General features: G+C 36.8%; 2 protein-coding genes across 4 annotated transcripts in view; one reads left to right on the top strand and one right to left on the bottom strand.

The window, feature by feature from the left end:
* LOC106138108 (M-phase inducer phosphatase) overlaps positions 1-9132 on the top strand; it is a 28874-nt gene extending 19742 nt beyond the window's left edge. For 2 of the 3 annotated variants that reach the window (XM_060952428.1, XM_060952430.1), the window contains exons 2-6: positions 942-1413; positions 1822-2728; positions 3587-3738; positions 4312-4493; positions 5045-9132. In XM_060952428.1, coding sequence (XP_060808411.1) covers positions 942-1413; positions 1822-2728; positions 3587-3738; positions 4312-4493; positions 5045-5288 — 1957 coding nt within the window. In that variant the 3' untranslated portion in view covers positions 5289-9132. Of the gene's footprint in view, positions 1-213; positions 376-941; positions 1414-1821; positions 2729-3586; positions 3739-4311; positions 4494-5044 lie in introns of those variants that run through there. The other variant, XM_060952429.1, reaches the window with a different exon arrangement.
* Positions 9133-10105: 973 nt separating this feature from the next.
* LOC106138096 (uncharacterized) lies at positions 10106-17780 on the bottom strand. Its single transcript, XM_060952112.1, has 7 exons — positions 17670-17780; positions 17106-17200; positions 15350-15512; positions 14049-14284; positions 13178-13315; positions 11435-11619; positions 10106-10590 (listed from the first exon to the last, which is right to left on the bottom strand). The coding sequence occupies exons 1-7, from the start codon at positions 17778-17780 to the stop codon at positions 10106-10108; spliced, it is 1413 nt and encodes a 470-aa protein (XP_060808095.1).
* Positions 17781-18410: the final 630 nt, after the last annotated feature.

Genomic DNA, 18410 nt, shown 5'->3' with positions numbered 1-18410 from the left:
TAAAAAAATATAAATTTATTATAGATATGTATACCAACCAACAATACATACATACCAACAGTACATTCAAAAATTTTTAATTTCAAATTTTATAAAACAAAGTAAAATGAAAGCAAGGCATGCTACATGCGATAACAAAACGCTGTTTGACAGTTTGGAGGTTAGCGCGCGAAACGAAAATGAAATTGACGACTGAATTATGAATCACTTATATTTATTTCTACCTTAAAATGTTTTTCAGTCATATTTTACAAATCGTGTTAAAAACTGCATAGCAATTGTTCGCATGTGAAATTAGTGTATATTTTGACCTATAAGTTTCCCATAACCTGTGTTTGATAAGTTTTTGTCAAGGCATAACAATGTTGTCGGGAGGTACGTGAAACCAGTTTTAAGATTTATTTACGAGTTTGATAGGATATTGGAACCCTTAGGAAGCGATACTGGAGCGGTATTATCATTGTAAATGTATTTTAGGGGTTCCAAAAGGGTTGTTTTGTTATCTCCAGGTTGTCAGTTTTTCTGTGGGACCTCACTTACTCAAGGGTGATTTTTGAAAGAGAATCGGGCACTTTGTAATCAATTACTTTTTAAAAAATGTGCCTTTGTGTATTAGCGTTGATGTGAGTTTTGTCACAAAAAAATATGCTTCAGTTGTATACTCATTTAAAATTATATCTTTGTCTCAATTCCATCATTAATTAACACATCCAGTTGAATGTGACCTTTAAGTTTTTTCGAGACGTATGACTCTGTTTTGCCCATAAGGGATGCAGACATGATATAAATGGGTTTCATTGTAAATTAAGTACATACATAATATTATATTATGCACTATTATTAAAAAAAAAATGTCACTGACTCACATTTTCTTATCACAAAAGGGACTTATTTTGTACCTTAATTAAATTACTTACAAATAAATGTATCTCTCTTTCCAGATTGATCACTGACAGCTTCAAAATCAACTCTGGCAACAGCGCGACCAAGAGGAAACAGGACGAGGCGTTCTCAACAAATTTCAAGCTTAAAATGAACCCGCACTCCATTAACTTCAGCCCGTCATCTCCAAAAGCCACACCGTCTAAACGAAGGATCCTCGGAGAGATCACGAATGCTCCGTTATTCAAATCACCAGCCACGCACACACCGTACAAATCCCCAATCATTGAGAGGTTAAAACAGTCTCCGTTGATTGATCGCAATTTATCCTCGCCTGTGAGCAGTAAACTTAAGAGTACGAATAAGATTTCTAGGATCTTCGAAGAACGGACCCGGTTTAAGATGGATCTGTTGGAGAATAAAGAAAATGTAATGAGCGAGACTTTCATGAAATTAGATGTTGAGGAGGAGACTAGGGACTGCACATTCGCAGATGGATTTTCAACAGACAAGACTTGGTCCAACACTAAGGTGAGTTTTGACATCTCTAAAATCCTAAATATAAAACTAAAAGTCAGTGCTAAACACTATTTTATCCAAATGGATTATTCTTATTATAAAGAGAAAATTTTGAAATTTCTTTGCCAAATAGCATTATTGAAGGAGTTATACAGCATGATTTTTTATTAATTAAGGTAATTTTCCCAGTAACAAATAAACAAATAGAAAAATAATTTTAACTCTCCCATACAAATTTGTTGATCAGCTGTTTGGTCTTACTATGGAAAAGTAAAAATGTTTTCCTGAACAAATAAAAATACACCTTCTGTAGGAACCGCGAAGTCCACTTCGCAGGTCTATCTCATCTTTGCTTGAACCTCTGAACCGCTGTATGATAAAGAACGAGCAACTTCACAACCATCTTTATTTACTTTCCAGCTGGACTTCACAGACGCGCTGCAAACGAAAATGAGTCCGGAAAAAGACATTTTCGTCCCAGAAGCAGAGGATCCAGACCTTGACTCGGAATTCACGACACTTCACGACTTGGAACAGGAGTTCGAGAATGACAACTTCGATCAATGTACTAAATACGAAATCATTTCGACTGACAGCCCGGACATCATCTCGCGGGGACGGCAAACTACAACGAGGAAAGTCGTGTCGAGGAATTTCAACTTCGGAGCGCCATTGGCTGACACCGAACAGTCCACCTCGTTCAACCGCCCCAATGTGACTGCTACAAGAATGTTGAATTTCGAAGATGAATCGTTCGAATTCACCTCTCCTGCCATGAGGAGGCCTTCAACCAGTAATGGGAGTGTTAAAAAGTCTTTGAAATTCACCGAGACTCCGACTAAGAATCCATTGAGGCATGAGAGGAGCGATTCAAGTATTGGATCCATGAGTTCATCGCCCGCTTCAAGTCGATTAAGGATATATACATCTGAATCAACAACTTCTATGGAAAGCGGATTCATATCCGAATTAGAAGAGCCATTTTTGGAAATCGATGAAGGGACGAGTTCGCCAACAGTTGCCAATTTCAATGAGTTACTATCCGGACAAATTAAGGAGAATGTGTTAGCCGAAAACAACTTCTTGAAGCGGCCGTCTTTGCAGAGATCACTAAGTTTGAACCCGGAGAGTAAAGCGAGGGTATCTTTGTTCTCGATACTAGAGAGTCCACAGAAGAAGACTGTGAAAAGGGCGGAGAGTGGAGAAGAGAGGAATGTGGCTAATAAGAGACGGAAGCAGAATCCTGAAGTAGAACGAGCGCCAAGGCCGGTGCTACAGAGGGCGTTTTCTGAGAACCACGCGTCGATTATGTCCGCTTTGACAAGATGTAAGTATCTTAGTCCTTTTTTTATTCAATATTTGATTAGGCATTTGTCTTGTCAACTGTCTTGAAAAGACTGATAGGCCACGTTCAGCTGTTTGGCGCAATAATAGAATTGGGATTGAATCAATGACAGGTTGCTAGCCCATCAGTTAAAAAAAGAATCCCAATTTTTAAGCCTATGCTTTAGTCGCCTTTTACTACATTCACGGGAAAGAGATGGCCATTATTAGCAATGATCGCTTAATAACTAAAAAAACTACATTATAATTTAAATATGTTTTTTTTTTATTTAATGCAGAATATTTATTAAGAAGATAAAACTATTCATTTCAAACGACAGCAGCACTGTGCCGTTTGGAAAATGTACAATAACACTGTGCTGTGTGGTTCCCGGCACCAATACAAAAAAGAATAGGACCACTTCATCTCTTTCCCATGGAAGTCGTAAAAGGCGACTAAGGGATAGGCTTAAAAACTTGGGATTCTTCTTTCAGGCGATGGGCTAGCAACCTGTCACTATTTGAATCACAATTCTATCATTAAGCCAAATAGCTGAACGTGGCCATTTAGTCTTCAAGACTGTCGGCTCTGTCTACCCCGCATGGGATATAGAAGTGACCATATGTATGTATGTACAATAACACTATAGGTCTTAAGTCGAAATCTAACACGACCATCCCCCCACAGCGATGGTGGAGCCTGACCTCATCGGCGACTTCTCGCAGCCGTTCGTTAATTTAATGCAGAACATTTATTATTTCTTTGTCTTAAGATAAAACTATTCATTTCAAACGACAATGGAAAATGTACACTAACACTATAGATTTTAAGTCGAAAACTAACATGAGTACCCCCCCACAGCGATGGTGGAGCCCGACCTGATCGGCGACTTCTCTCAGCCGTTCGCGCTGCCGCTGACGAGCGGCGACCACTCCGACCTCAAGTCCATCTCCTGCGACACGCTGGCGGCGCTGCTCCGCGGGGGCTACGACGACTGCATCGGCCAGTTCCAGGTGAATATCCTACTACTATTATAAAGGCGAAAGTTTGTATGGATGTTTGTTACTCTTTCACGCAAAAACTACTGAACCGATTACCATGAAATTTGGTATGTAGGTAGCTGAAGACCCAGAATAACACATAGGCTACTTTTTATCCCAGAGTTCCCGCGGGATTGATAGGGTTTCCATGCGGACGAAGTCGCGGGCGGCCTCTAGTACATAAATAAATAAATAAATAATGTTTATTTCGGAAATTATCCATAGAATAAATACTGGCTTCTTTAGAGTTACAGCGTTGATGGTCGAATCTGTAAGCGGGCGATAAAAATGCGTGATGCGCGGAAAGGCACAGGTTCGAATCCCACTTCGGTTTATATTATGTATTTTAATTGAAATTAGGGATAGGCTTACAAACTTGGGATTCTTTTTTAGGCGATGGGCTAGCGACCTGTCACTATTTGAATCTCAATTCTATCATTAAGTCAAATAGCTCGTTTCAAGACTGTTGGCTCTGTCTAGCCCGCAAGGAAATAATTAATCAATCAATTTACTAGATTTTTAATTAATTATTAACTTGTTTTCTAGGTGATCGACTGCCGCTACCCATACGAGTATGAAGGCGGGCACATCAACGGGGCACTGAACCTGTATACCCGCGATCAGATCCTGTCTCTCGTCAACAAGCCGCTGGAGACGCGAGCGCTGGAAGACAAGCGTAGAATATTGGTGTTTCACTGCGAATTCTCACTGGAGAGAGGGCCTAATCTGTAAGTATTTTGAATTTGGTCTGCATTATACAACTTTATGATATCATTGAAATAGTCTTTTAGGCTATGACCTAGCAACCTACCACTATTTGAATTTCAATCCCATCATTAAGCCATACAGCTGAACGTGGTCGTCTGGCCTTTTTAAGATTGTGGAACCTGTTGGCTACCCCGTTCGGATTATATGAATAAATTAAATCTTTAATCGCCTTATACGATCCTAGAGTGTAACAAACGGCTCCAAAATACCCGCTCATTTGCGTTTCTCTGGATTTTGGGAAATTATTTCTCAGTGCACCCCTAGACCACATAATATGTACATACATACATACATACATAAAATCACGCCTCTTTCCCGGAGGGGTAGGCAGAGACTACTTCTTTCCACTTGCCACGATCTCTGTATACTTCCTTCGCTTCATCCACATTGATAACTCTCTTCATGCAAGCTCGGCGGTTTCGGGCACATAAATATAATAATAATATGTAGGTACATGTCATTTTAATTAAGCTGATGTAAATTTATTTATTTGTTTTTTCTTTCCTTCCAGATCCCGCTTTCTCCGCTCCTCAGACCGCGAGAAGAACATGGAGAATTACCCTAATCTTAATTACCCAGAAGTCTACCTCCTCCACGAGGGCTATCGCGCTTTCTACAGCAAACATCCGGGCCTTTGTACCCCGGCCGGATACACCGCCATGTTGGATCCAAAACACAAACACGTCTTGAGAAGATTCAGGTCCGTACCGTCTACTAGTAGGAATAGGGTAGATAGGAATAGACTGTTATTGTAGAATGGTCTTTTGAGTAGACCGGATTTAGGAATAGACAGATTTTGTAAATTGGTCTTTTATATAGAACGCGACTTTATAAAACACCATAGAATTCTGAATAATATAAAACATCCCATCCCACTAATATGGTCTTTCGAGTAGACCGGCTTTAATACCATGTTTGAATACTTGGAACAATAGAAATGATGTGTCTTCGTATTGCATAGCACGCAGCTCTCAAATAAATATAAGAATTGAGATATGTAACATAAAAACATTCATTAGTTGCAACGTTACATTTACCAGTGCTTATAAATTCCATAGTCTTATTTTATTCAGAATTTTATCTTAAACAAGCTATTAAGTCTACTAGTAGAAATAGGGTTAAATACTGGTGTTGAATGATGGTCTTCAAACACACTTTCAACATTCTGCTTATGAAAACGAGGTGAATAGAAATAGACTGTAGTTGTAAATAGCCGGTCTTCTTAGTAGACCAAATGTCTGATTGGGCCAAATTTCTTTTGGTACACCTTACATAGGATAAACGTGTAAATAATCGGTCTTTTGAGTAGAATACATGCAGCAACGAAAGAAGGAATGAGGTCTTTTAAGTAGACTAATTATAGACTAACGGTTATTTTTATCTGAAAATGTATATGAAGAGTTTTTAGTAATCGTGGTAGTGGTTGGTCTTTTAAGTAGACCGATTCTTTTTTATGTAGACCATGGAATGGGGGTCCTAAATTTTATAATTGACCGTCTTCGTTAGAGAGTTATATCAGTCCCGTTATTCACAAACACTGACAAGGCGTATTTCTCTCTCTCACTCTAATCGTTGAGTTAAAGAGTAAGAAAGAGTGATCAGACGTGTGTGTTCATGACGGTTTATAAACTTACTGTGTCGACAAATGCATTATACAAAAAAATTAATATCATTTTATTATTTTATTCATACAAAGGATTTTTGCCGTCCTTCTTGTTTAAATATATATTTTCAATTGCTGCTTACACGCCCCAAAATTTCAGTAAACCTCATTAGCAATCCAAAATGTAAATATTATTTTTAAGCTTGAAACATAGATCTAATAACATTTAGAGCTGACTTGTAAATACAAAGAATAAAATGCCATATTATTATTAATTGTAGTACAAAATTAGATAGTGACGTGTATCCCACCTTTTTACATGCCATTTTTACGCTTAAGTTATATATCGACTAATGATAAGTTAGAAATATAATTATGGGGAATTATAATATTGCTAAGAATTTGGTGTGTACACATATTAAGAGCTATCAATAACATGAAACAATTCTTTGGCAATAAAATTACGTTCGTTATTAAAAAAAATTATGATAAATAAAAAAAAATATACACTGTTTATAATGTTTGAAATTGGTAATGAAATGACGTGACGAGCAGATGGAAAATTTTCTTAGGTTTGAATTGTCGGTGTTGCATAGATTTTAGAGCTTATTAAGTTTAGACAATGATTAGTTTGAGAAAATAAAATGCGTTCTCTAGAAATAATGTGAGAATTAGATTAAATAGATTTATAAACAAAAATTACGCTTGAATGATCTGAATATGTGAGAAGGATCTTTGTTTGATCTATGATTTACTTCTTTTTATCAAATGACATAATAAGGTTCAATTCAATTTGCATGCTTTGTTTGCACGTAGGTTGTAAAACTGATTCTGTTATACCTTTTATCTGAAATTTAACTGACAGTGTTGGGGCGGTAAATATGTGGAATACCTATTATGATTGGGTCACTCACGCCTACAAAAAATGGTCTGTAGTTACATGCACGCGATTAGACAAACGTAGATAAGGGTGAACTTAGATTTCTCATCTGTCACTAATACACGGAAAAAGAGGTAAAATGAAGCAAGCGCTTTTTCAATAAACGTACAATCCTGGTAGAAAGTTTATTTCACATATTTCCAAGTTATTTAAATACTTACCAGTGCCTCAAGTTTTTTGGAGAAATTGTATAAGCTTTAAATACTTAACTATGTGCCGTGTATAGCCAAAACTGTAAATAATTTAGTCATTTAGTCACAACCGCGTATTTTTCTATGTTTGAGGTAGTTTTTGGTAGGTATTACACGGGTTGTCTCCGATCTTATATTTTGATACCGGACCAAAACGATCGGAGATTTTAACTGATTTTTAGCCACTTAAAAATATCGCAATACTACTTTAGGCTACGTGCGTTAAGATTTATATTTTTGTCTAAGATAAAAATTATCAAAGCTAAGGAGTTTTAGGAACGATTGAATTCTTTTTCAAATATTTTCGATACATTTATCAATTGTTACGCCAAATACAAGAATATGCAGTTTAAGTTTTGATTATACATTTAGTGAGCTAAATACCTTAATATAAAACACATATATTTTATCACAAGTCCTAGTTGTAGTTATTTGGTCTCGCTAAATGTTCTGGGTCAACTATCAAAATTAAACTTAAAAATATTATGGTGAAGTTTTAAATAGAATTAATTTTGTAGTTTGAGTCCTTGACATAGATGTAAGAAATGTGTAGTAATGTCTTTCTCAAAAAAAAAAAAAGAAACATTTCTTTTTATCCCTGTCTGTCTAATTACTTCTGCCAATGGCCTAAAATTAAAAACAATTATGTTATTCGGAATAAAAATTAACTTAACTTACGATAAACATAAACCAAGTGAAAGAGAAAAAAATAAGAATTCTTAAAATAAATTTATAACGACTATTTCTTGAATTATCGAAAAATGAAATAAATAAGTTTCGGATTTCGTAATTTTTTTTGTATATAATTAAACACATTATGTTAAGCGAATACTGATAAGTTGGTTTGCAATTTTAGGTTTAGTCTAGAATAAGATTTTCTAAATGAGATTTTTCTGAGAAACTTATGCATTTTGTCACAAAAAATCATATAAATTTTGAAGATTTGTAAAAGACACGAATAAAGTAAATAGCTGTTTTTAAGGTATCTAATTCAAACAAATTTTCATTAAATTATCGTCTTACAAATCTCCAAACATAAAGAAGAAATGTATAGTTTCCAAAAAATGTACGCTTACTAGTTAAGATGTAAATAGGTCAAGATTGTGTATTTTATATAATGATAATATATATTGAACCATGTATTCAGTGTTCATTGGAATTTTCATTTCAATTAATGAGCTGTCAAGTAATTAAGAAATCTAATGTCAGTATTGGATCATACTAACGTTTCACAATCATCTTTTTATATTTGTTTCTGTTTTGTTGGAATAAATTATTTATTAGTATTTGAAGTGTGTTGACTGAAACTGAAAATGTTGTATTTGATTTTTCTGGCAAAACAGGAATGGAAGATATACTGAAATAGATTTCTTAATCTTTACAGTAGTTTACAAGAGTTGCAATATTTTTATATTTTGACACACCTGTACGTACTCAAGTTTTGCTTGCTTTTTACCATCAAATATAATTAAAATTTCACGGATGATTAAGTAACGTTACTTAAATATAATGGTAAAGTTACTCGTGAAATCATTTACTAGCGACTCGTGGAATGCGAAAACTTGTAGACGTCAGTTTTGTAATCTGTAGTTTAAAACGGTAAGATGTCCTTTCTAAACCATTATCCACTCTGTGGTATGTTTTGTTCACGAAAATGTTTGTCTCTAAATTTTTTTCCAAATTCTCTTTAGATACTTATTTTTTTTCTTAAATATCTTTTTTATAGTCTATTTTGAATTTTCATGTTCAGAAATATTTTAAAGTTATAAAAATTACAATATGTTAGGTCCAAACAATGCTTTAAATTGTTACTTTTTATATTTTTAAAATATTTCTTAAAAAAAACATGGAAATATATTTTAAAAATGTTGGTTTTCTTTTTCTGTTTTTTTTTAACGAAATATATCGCGACGACTTTTTCTGAGGTATATATTATTTGTAACTACATATAGTTTAATTAATAGTTATTAAGTTGAAATAAATTATGAAAATATATAATTTGTTTTTTATAATTCTATATCCCGCAAACCTTCACGAAACTGTTTTACAATGAAAATGAAACACAACAACTAAACAACAACAAAAACACAACACATCATATATTTATTGGTAAATATATTTCAATACATCTTTCATAATATATTTGGACATGAGACGTTTAAATCACAAATAGAAGGTACAGTTAGTAATTATTTTGAGATTCTTTTGTTTCTTCATAATTGATTATATTAATAAAATTATATTAAAAACTGCCGCTTTTAATTTATGGCATTGAAAATGACTAGATAAATTTAATCGACTGGCACAAATCTGAACGTGTATGCAAACGCCGTTGTAGGTATAGAAATCACTTCAGATTGTGGCGTAGCTATGAAGCCAAGAGCCCTGAGTCAAACAAATTAGGCCCATTGCGAAAGTAGTCGTTTTACAAATTTAAAATGAGATAATATCTTGTTTGTTCGAAAAAATGCTAAATGCAAAAACGCTTTATTGCACACAAAAATAAATATATCAACTTATAAAACAGTAATTGAATTTAGAACGTGTACAATGGCGGACTTATCCCAATTGGGATTTCTTGCAGTCAACCAAAAAGTAGCCTTTGTTTTTCTATTAAATAATACAGACACCAGTATGTTAATCATCGGAAAATTTTTTGGACAATTATCATGTAACTAAGCGTTTTCACAGAAAAGAAGCACAGGTTAATTAACTGACATTACAAATATTAAATACTTAGTGAATATGGTCTTACAACAATTATTGGTACGAGAATTGAACAGATTTCGTGGACCTAAAATCTTTTTTTTAATAATTTCAAATCGTTTCGACAAATCCTTAAGTCTCTTTAGCTGGGTCCTTTTTCTCTTCAACTTTATTATCAAAAGCTTTATCAGCATTTTTAATGTCCTTATCAAGAGCCTCTTCCAATGACGTTCTGGATAATTGCCGCAGAATTTTCTCGAAGATTCTTGGCGCGCTTTTTGTATTCGGCAGCGAAATGTCAGTTTGAGTCGTCACAGTCTCGCTTCTCTTTTCTTCCCCTACATCGGCAGGTATGTTTTTCTCTTTCAAGTCTAGCGTCAAATTCTTTTTAATTTCTTCTTTCTCTGGGTCTTCCGTCTCTGTCTTTACTTCGTGTATTTTGGTATCTATGTCCTTGTCACGGCATCGTCTTTCTATAGCCTTTGTAAGCACATTGCCAAGTATATGCGCGCATTTTATAATGTTTTGTGTTTCTCGGGGAGTAAGATTAAGACCTTCGTTTCGGATTACGTAGTTTATGTTATCTATGTCTTCCGGTGTCCGCTTTCTTGAACCGTCTGTTGAGAATTCTGAAAATGTTCGGGTGTAGATTTGAGTAAAACTCGGGTAGGTAACATCTTAGAGTTATGAGACTCTAAGCTTAGTTGAGATAGATACATCAATATTTTATAAATCATACTTCAGTACAAGTTCAATTAAAAGTGATTAATATTTAGTCTATGTTATCCCAATATATGTATATGAGGAAACAATGGTCCAAAAACCCTTTCTTGCTCTCTTCATATAAAGTGTAAAGCCCTTAACACACTCACAATATTTAAGAACCCGTAGAAGAGAGATGTCGTAAAATACGACTAAGGGATAGGCTTATAAACTTGTTATAGGCGATGGGCAAGCAGCCTGTCACTATTTGAATCTCAATTCCATCATTAAGCCATACCGCTCTTTACAGCCTTTCATTTTTTTCGAGACTGTTGACTCCGTCAACCTCGCAAGGGATAAAGACGTGATTATATCTATGTATGTACATAAATATTTATTCTATATAAAATAGGAGCACTCCATCTCTTTCCCATGGATGTCATAAAAGACGACTAAGGGATAGGTTAATATACTTGAAATTCTTCTTAAGTAATCTGTCACTATTTGAATCTCGATTCCATCATTAATCCCTTGCGAGGTAGACAGAGCCAACAGTCTTGAAAAGACTGAAAGGTCACGTTCAGCTGTTTGGCTTAATGATAGAATTGAGATTCAAATAGTGACAAGCTGCTAGCCTAGTTTACAAGCCAATCCCTCGGACGCCTTTTACGACATCCACGGGAAAGAGATGGAGTGGTCCTTATCTTTTTTTTCTATTGGTGCCGGGAACCACACGGCACCACGTATACATATAAATACCCAAATCGGCCAAGTCGATGTTCTCAGTCCTATACGGCGTCGGACACTGATCGTAGTAGCTCTGCACTGGAACTTTGGACACGGAGTTGTTGTAGTTCGCCCAGAAGGAGTTCCACTCGCCCGCCGTCCTCTCAGCTACGGCCGTGTCCAACTCCGAGCAGTCCTGCCAACTGCTGCCGCAACAGCTGTTTCAGATACGACTCCGTTACACAAACTTGTAGATGCGTAAAATTAAAAGTAAAAATTGCTTGACTGCTAATCCTAGATTGATACCAAATCGCAAAATCAGATCATACGAGTAATTTTGAAACAAGAAACCCGACTTCTATTTGACATAACATACGTATACATACATATAATCACGTCTATATCCCTTGCGGGGTAGACAGAGCCAACAGTCCTGAGCGGACTGATAGGCCACGTTCAGCTATTTGGCTTTAAGATAGAATTGAGATTCGAATAGTGACAGGTTGCTAGCCCATCGCCTGAAAAAAGAATCTCAAGTTTGTAAGCCTATCCCTTAGTCGCCTTTTACGACATCCATGGGAAAGAGATGGCCCTATACTTTTTTGTATTGGTGCCGGGAACCACACGGCACTACTTTCCACTTTAGAGGAAATCAGGTAACTAAGCGTTTTCACAGAAAAGAAGCACAGGTTAATTAACTGACATTGCAAATATTAAATACTTAGTAAATATTGTTATAGGTCTTACAACAATTATAGGTAGGTACGAGAATTGAACAGATATCGTGAACCTAAAATCTTTATAAATAATGTAAAATTGTTTCGACAAATCCTTAAGTGTCTTTAGCTGGGTCCTTTTTCTCTTCAAAATCGTCGAAATCCTTAACAATTTCATAGTACGTTCTACATCTGACTGTACAAATTTTTTCTCATGTCGTAAGAAGGTGACTAAGGGAAATGCTAATAAACTCGGGATTCTTCTTGAAGGCGATGGGTTATGTATGTCTATAGTACATATTTGAATCTTAATTCTTTTATAACTTTTGTAAAAAGAGAACCGCCTCCAATTGATATCCTCCTTTTTTGACGTCAACCAATGTTGTGAAACCAAAAAATATGACAATTATTATCTAAGTGATGGGTATCAAGTGTCCCAGAAAAATGAATTAAAAATTAGATTTTTTTTAAAATTTTTGATATCGGTTCTAAAACCTTATCTTGAGTAACAAACGTTTTCCTAAAAATCGCAGACAAACAAACATATAAGTACATGCAGGTCAAACTGAGAACCACCTTTTTTTCTGAAGGCGGTTAATTAAGTAAAAGGGCTGAACGTGGCCTTTGTGGCTCAGTGGTAAAAACAAACAAACCTGCTTAACTACGAAATGAAACTTCAAATTATTTTTTCAGTCGTCATTTCTAAAAAAAATTATGACAAAAAGTCGCCGTTTAGTGTAAAACCTGACTAACCCAACCCAAGTCCATGTCAAAAGCGTTCACTGCGGAACTCGTCAGAATGCTGAAGATTTAACACTACCGCCTGGAGGCAGAAGAACTTTCCATTTTTACCATTTTCAAACTAACCGACCTTACCTGTATCAAATAGCAGACATCGGCGCGACTTTTGTCTACAATAAATCTCGACAACCCAATCTTGTAAAAATATCGCCAACATAATATTAAGTATATAAAAAAAAAAAAAAAAAACTAACCGACCTTGTAGGTTCTACAACTTAGCCGTCTTTTAAGTTAAGGACAGCAGATCTAGTGAAGTTACCTGGAGACGTTATGTAGTTCGTGACTGCGCGGCGTGGCGGGCTCCTGGCGCGCCATCCGCGGAGACAGGTCCGCTGACGACAGCCCGGAGTACTCCGGGGACACTGAGGAGTAATCCAACTCTGTGCTAACGCCATACCTGGAAATATTTGGATAATTGTATATCAGTGTCATCTCCAAACATTCTGAGACACATGTAGCGGGAGCGATGATTCGGCCTCATACATACATACATATGGTCACGTCTATATCCCTTGTGGGGTAGACAGAGCCAACAGTCTCGAAAAGACTGATAAGCCACGCTCAGCTATTTGGCCTAATGATAGAATTGAGATTCAAATAGTGACAGGTTGCTAGCCCATCACCTAAAAAAAGAATCCCAAGTATGTAAGCCTATGCCTTAGTCGCCTTTTACGACATCCATGGGAAAGAGATGGAGTGGTCCTATTCTTTTTTGTACTGGTGCCGGGAACCACACGGCACCGATTCGGGCTCAGCCGGCACAAATGGAACATCTTCTGCCAGGCTATGTTTTGTCTGGGGAAACGCACGACAGACGATGTTGAGGCGGAGGTTGTATTTATGCTTCAATCCGTGAAATCTTTAATTAATATCGCGAATTACAATACGCGCTGGGAATGGCTGGTGGATGTGACGTTTGAGATGTCGCCACAGACTCTTCGCTGCTATTGGCTGAGCGTGTTATATTCTTCATTGTGATTGGTTGATGTCATGTGACGTTAGTGATGTCGCCACACATATCTTGCTTGAATTTTTTTGCACCAGTCTACCTTCGTCGGCGCTATGTAAGACTTAGAAATAAAAGAGGAAAAAAAAAGAAGAATTCACAGATCGGCTCTTTTTTCAATTACCTGTAGGGACTAGCAGAGGACGACGTTTTATACACACTCTCCCGACTGGTATCTCGACTCTGCTTTGGACTGTCGAAGGACTTTTGAACCTTCTTGGTGTCCAGCTTCTGATGGAGATGGCTTTGCAAGGACCCGCTTCTTGGCTTGGGCCGTTGTGATTTCGGAGTGGCGGTCGCTAAAGCAGTGAATTTCTGGTTTATGCCGTATTTCGAGTTGGTGTCTTCGAAGTCGGATACCTGAAAAATGTTAAATTTCCTTCAAGTTGGCGGTGACGCGGAGAAAGATATTTATCTTTCCCAACTGGAATTTGAAGAAACTTAAGAATGTACATGTTACAAATTCAGTATTTTTTGTTTTACGGATCGAGATCTTAGTTTGCATTTGGTGAGTGGAGATATTCTCTGATTCTTGTTGAATACTCGTATCTAATCTATATGAAACCTCTAACAAAACAAACTTATATAAATCCAGGGCAATCAGAAAAAGTTCGTCTTTGAGATTCGAACCCGGGACCTACTGTGTCACAGACAAGCGTACACCTCTGCATCACAGATGTAATCAAAATCAAATTTTAAATTATATAATTACTAATTTTTTAAATTATTATTTTGAAATTAATTTATTACAAAACAATATTTACATGCCATACTTCTGGCGGAACATGTAAGATCACATATATTTCTAACACCCATTTGTACCATGTTTCAAGTAAATAAAGAATATTTCATTTCATTTCTATACTGTGTGGTTTTCAGCGGAGTGTTTTACTTTTTAACTTTCGACTTTTTAAGTGTGAGTAATGGATACGTTTGTTAGGTGAACAGCATTGAAAATTGCCCAGGAGGCTTGTTTAGCCAAATCATTTCACAGCAAACGATTCTCATCATAGGCACCGAGATATATAGAATAGAATAGATTTATTATCAAAATAGGATACAAGATATCACTTATTGACGTCACATCACTTAAATCTAATTACTATAACTACTACCGCTTCCAAAGCGCTTGTGTAAAAGGAGCGGCGGAACAAACTACACTGCAGCATTTTCATCGGACGTCAATATACAAATATCGATAGATCTTTTAAATCTAAATCATGGACGAATACACATTGTCTACATTAAAACATAAGCTAGTCATTAATATAATCCTCCGTGCTGTAATAGGCTTTCCTATTGTAAGACCCCATATTGTAATATCATATTGTAAGACCCCATGTTTCGGTGATATTACGACTTTGAAGAAGAGCAAAGATTGTGATTATAAAAGAGAGCATAACTGAGCAGAAAAAGAGAGAATACCTGCGAGAGATCTAACGACATGTCATCTTCTAAAGAAGTTTCTCTGCTTTTCGAGGATTGCGACTCATGCGGGGCGGACCGCTTCGGAGACTCAAACTTCTTACTCTTGATGGAGTCCACTGACGGCCTCCGGTACCCAGGCAGAGAGTTAGCGCGGTCAGACCTTGAAAATATAGCTTGATCTTAAATGAATACATTTTATGGTCTTTTTATTTTTCGTTCCATCGTGATGTTACACATATCAAGTTATTATTTTGGACTTTAGTAAATAAGTAAGCTGCACGTTTGGTGAAATCGCTGGGATTGTGGAAAAGCTTCAGTGTTCGTACTATTTACCTAAATAAATAGCATACTTTATAAGATAGCTGCGCAAACATCGTTCTCCAGGCTTTAGTCCCGGTTATATCCTCAATGTGCCGTGTGGTTCCCGGCACCAATACAAAAAGGAATAGGACCCATCATCTCTTTCCCATGGATGTCGTAAAAGGCGACTAAGGGATAGGCTTACAAACTTGGGTTTTTTTAGGCGATGGGCTACCTGTCACTATTTGAATCTAAATTCTATCATTAAGCCAAATAGCTGAACGTCGCCGTCAGTCTTTTCAAGACTGTTGGCTCTGTCTACCCCGCAAGGGATATGGACGTAACCATATATATGTATGTATATCCTCAACACTATGGAGAGCGTATTTAGAGCGTCCGTGGTCGAATCGGTAAGGTGCCCGGTTAAAATTCATGATGCGCAGAAAGGCACAGGTTCAAATCCCACTTCGGCCATGAACTAATGACTATTTTCAAAGTTGTGTACATTGGTTTGAATACTAACCGATGCTCGTACGGTGAGGGAAAACATCGTGAGTAAACCTGCACATTCAGGCAACTGGATGTGTAAGATGAATCCAATACGTGTTAGGTTTACCAGCAAAGATCAGATGAGAGTCAGATGGGAGTTGCTTCGTGTAAAAACCTGACTCACTCAATCTAGGATCTATGGTCAAAAGCATACCCCGGGTTTCTCTCCAGAGAGGTGAGGATGCAACCGGGACTAAAGCCAGGAGGAAGAAGGCTAGAAGGCTATGGAGAAAAGTCCAGGGTGATATCGACGGCCTCTGTGGCGCAGCGGTAGTGCGCTTATCTGTGACACCGGAGGTCCTGGGCTCGAATCCCGGCCAGGGCATGATGAGAAACGAACTTTCTCTAATTGGCCTGGGTCTTGAATGTTTATCTATATAAGTATATAAGTATTTATTATAAAATATAGTATCGTTGAGTTAGTATCTCGTAACACAAGTTTCGAACTTACTTCGAGGCTAACTCAATCAGTGTAATTTGTCCCGTATATATTTATTTATATATATATACATATATTCTTTACCACGACGATGCTGGAATGTGTAAGTCAGGTTTTTACATCCTCTTCATCATCATCTCAACCTCTGCAGAGGAACTATATTGGATCAAGATAACACATCTAGTTATTTTCCTGAAGGTACAAACTTTTTCAAGGTGTAACCGCTAAGAGCTCGCTTGGAAAATTTATCTATAAAAAAGAGCGATGTTTTTTGTTTGTCTTTGTTAGATTGTAGACTTTGTTTACCCCTGAGGTCTACTCCGTAAGGGATAGAGTGATTTTATACATACATATGTACATAAAATCACGCCTCTTTCCTGGAGGGGTAGGCAGAGACTACCTCTTTCCACTTGCCACGATCTCTGCAGATGATTTTAAATATGTTCCAAAAGGTTAAGGTCTTACTTCTTCAGGCATTGTCTCCCTGTGACAACGAAGTCCAAATTGGCGGGCTTAGCGGCCACCTTCTTCGGAGTTGAGGTGCAAGATGAACCGTTAACCTAGTGGAAATAAATAAAATTAATTATTCAGTATGCCGTGTGGTTCCCGGCACCAATACAAAAAAGAATAGGACAACTCCATCTCTTTACCATGGATGTCGTAAAAGGCGACTAAGGGATAGGCTTAAAAACGTGGATTTCTTCTTTAAGCCGATGGGCTAGCAACCTGTCACTATTTGAATCTTGATTCTATGATTAGGCCAAACAGCTGAATGTAACCTGTCAGACTTTCAAGACTGCTGGCTCTGTCTACCCCGCATGGGATACAGACGTGATTATATGAATGGATGGATGTAGCTAACGGTAAATAATATGGGTAACATAACAGAACATAAAATCACGCCTCTTTCCCGAAGGTATAGGCAGAGTCTACATCTTTCCACTTGCCACGATCTCTGCATACTTCCTTCGCTTATATGGGTAAGTTAGTATGATTTATCTCGCGACTCTGAGCGTCATTCATGTTTACCTTTTCTTTCTCTTTCTTGATGCTATTCCTCCTGGAGTGGCTGGTGGAGTTTCTCCTGGAGCCTGGTCTACTTTTGGGGGTGTCTGGGTCGTCGTCCTGACGTCTCTGCATGGCGCTAGAGGATATCAATCAGTCATCATCATTTCATCATTTGATTGGTCTCTTAGGTCTATACGATGACGCAAACAATGGATTCTCTCGTCCACATTTCTTTTCTAAGTTTGGATAGTTGTGAAGTTGACGGTGTTGAAGAAAATGCTGCAGGGTAGTTTGTTACCGCTTCTTCTGCACTGATGCTTTGGAAGCGGCAGTAAACTTAGTTATGTGTTATTTATTTGACGTCAACCAATGTTGCGAAACCAAATGATATGACAATTATTAAGTGATATGAAGTATCCTATAATAGTGAATAAATATTTGAATTTAAGACGACTACATCAGCTGACTGAGACTTTTATAATGTATCGTGTAGATGATTCAATGCATTGATTCTTCTCAAAAAAAAATATACGTATATCATACTAGGGGACATACATTCAGTCAGAAAAGTATCGGGAATGGATTATTTATTTATGGTTCCAAATTCAAATTTTTGTTTTTTTTGTTGTTGTTAGATTGGCACAACTGTTTTCCATTTTGGCGCGGAGTTTGAGTTGCATCTGTTGTTTACATTAAATACAGTGCTATTTTTAGTTATATCATATCTAGTGTGTATTGCTAATTTCATAATGGATAAAAACA

The sequence above is a fragment of the Amyelois transitella genome, chromosome 28 (assembly GCF_032362555.1).
Source record: "Amyelois transitella isolate CPQ chromosome 28, ilAmyTran1.1, whole genome shotgun sequence".
NCBI lineage: Eukaryota > Metazoa > Arthropoda > Insecta > Lepidoptera > Pyralidae > Amyelois > Amyelois transitella.
The sequence above is the reverse complement of the archived record's forward strand: the minus strand, read 5'-3'. Positions and strand labels throughout refer to the sequence as shown.

Excerpts from the sequence above, each read along its gene's own strand:
- LOC106138096 (XM_060952112.1), bottom strand. The coding sequence starts at position 17,780 with ATGCAGAGACGTCAGGACGACGACCCAGACACCCCCAAAAGTAGACCA. Across the intron at positions 11,620-13,177 it reads GAACTACATAACGTCTCCAG|CTGTTGCGGCAGCAGTTGGC; the intron begins GTAACTTCACTA and ends TATCTGAAACAG. Across the intron at positions 10,591-11,434 it reads CATCGACTTGGCCGATTTGG|ACGGTTCAAGAAAGCGGACA; the intron begins GTATTTATATGT and ends AATTCTCAACAG.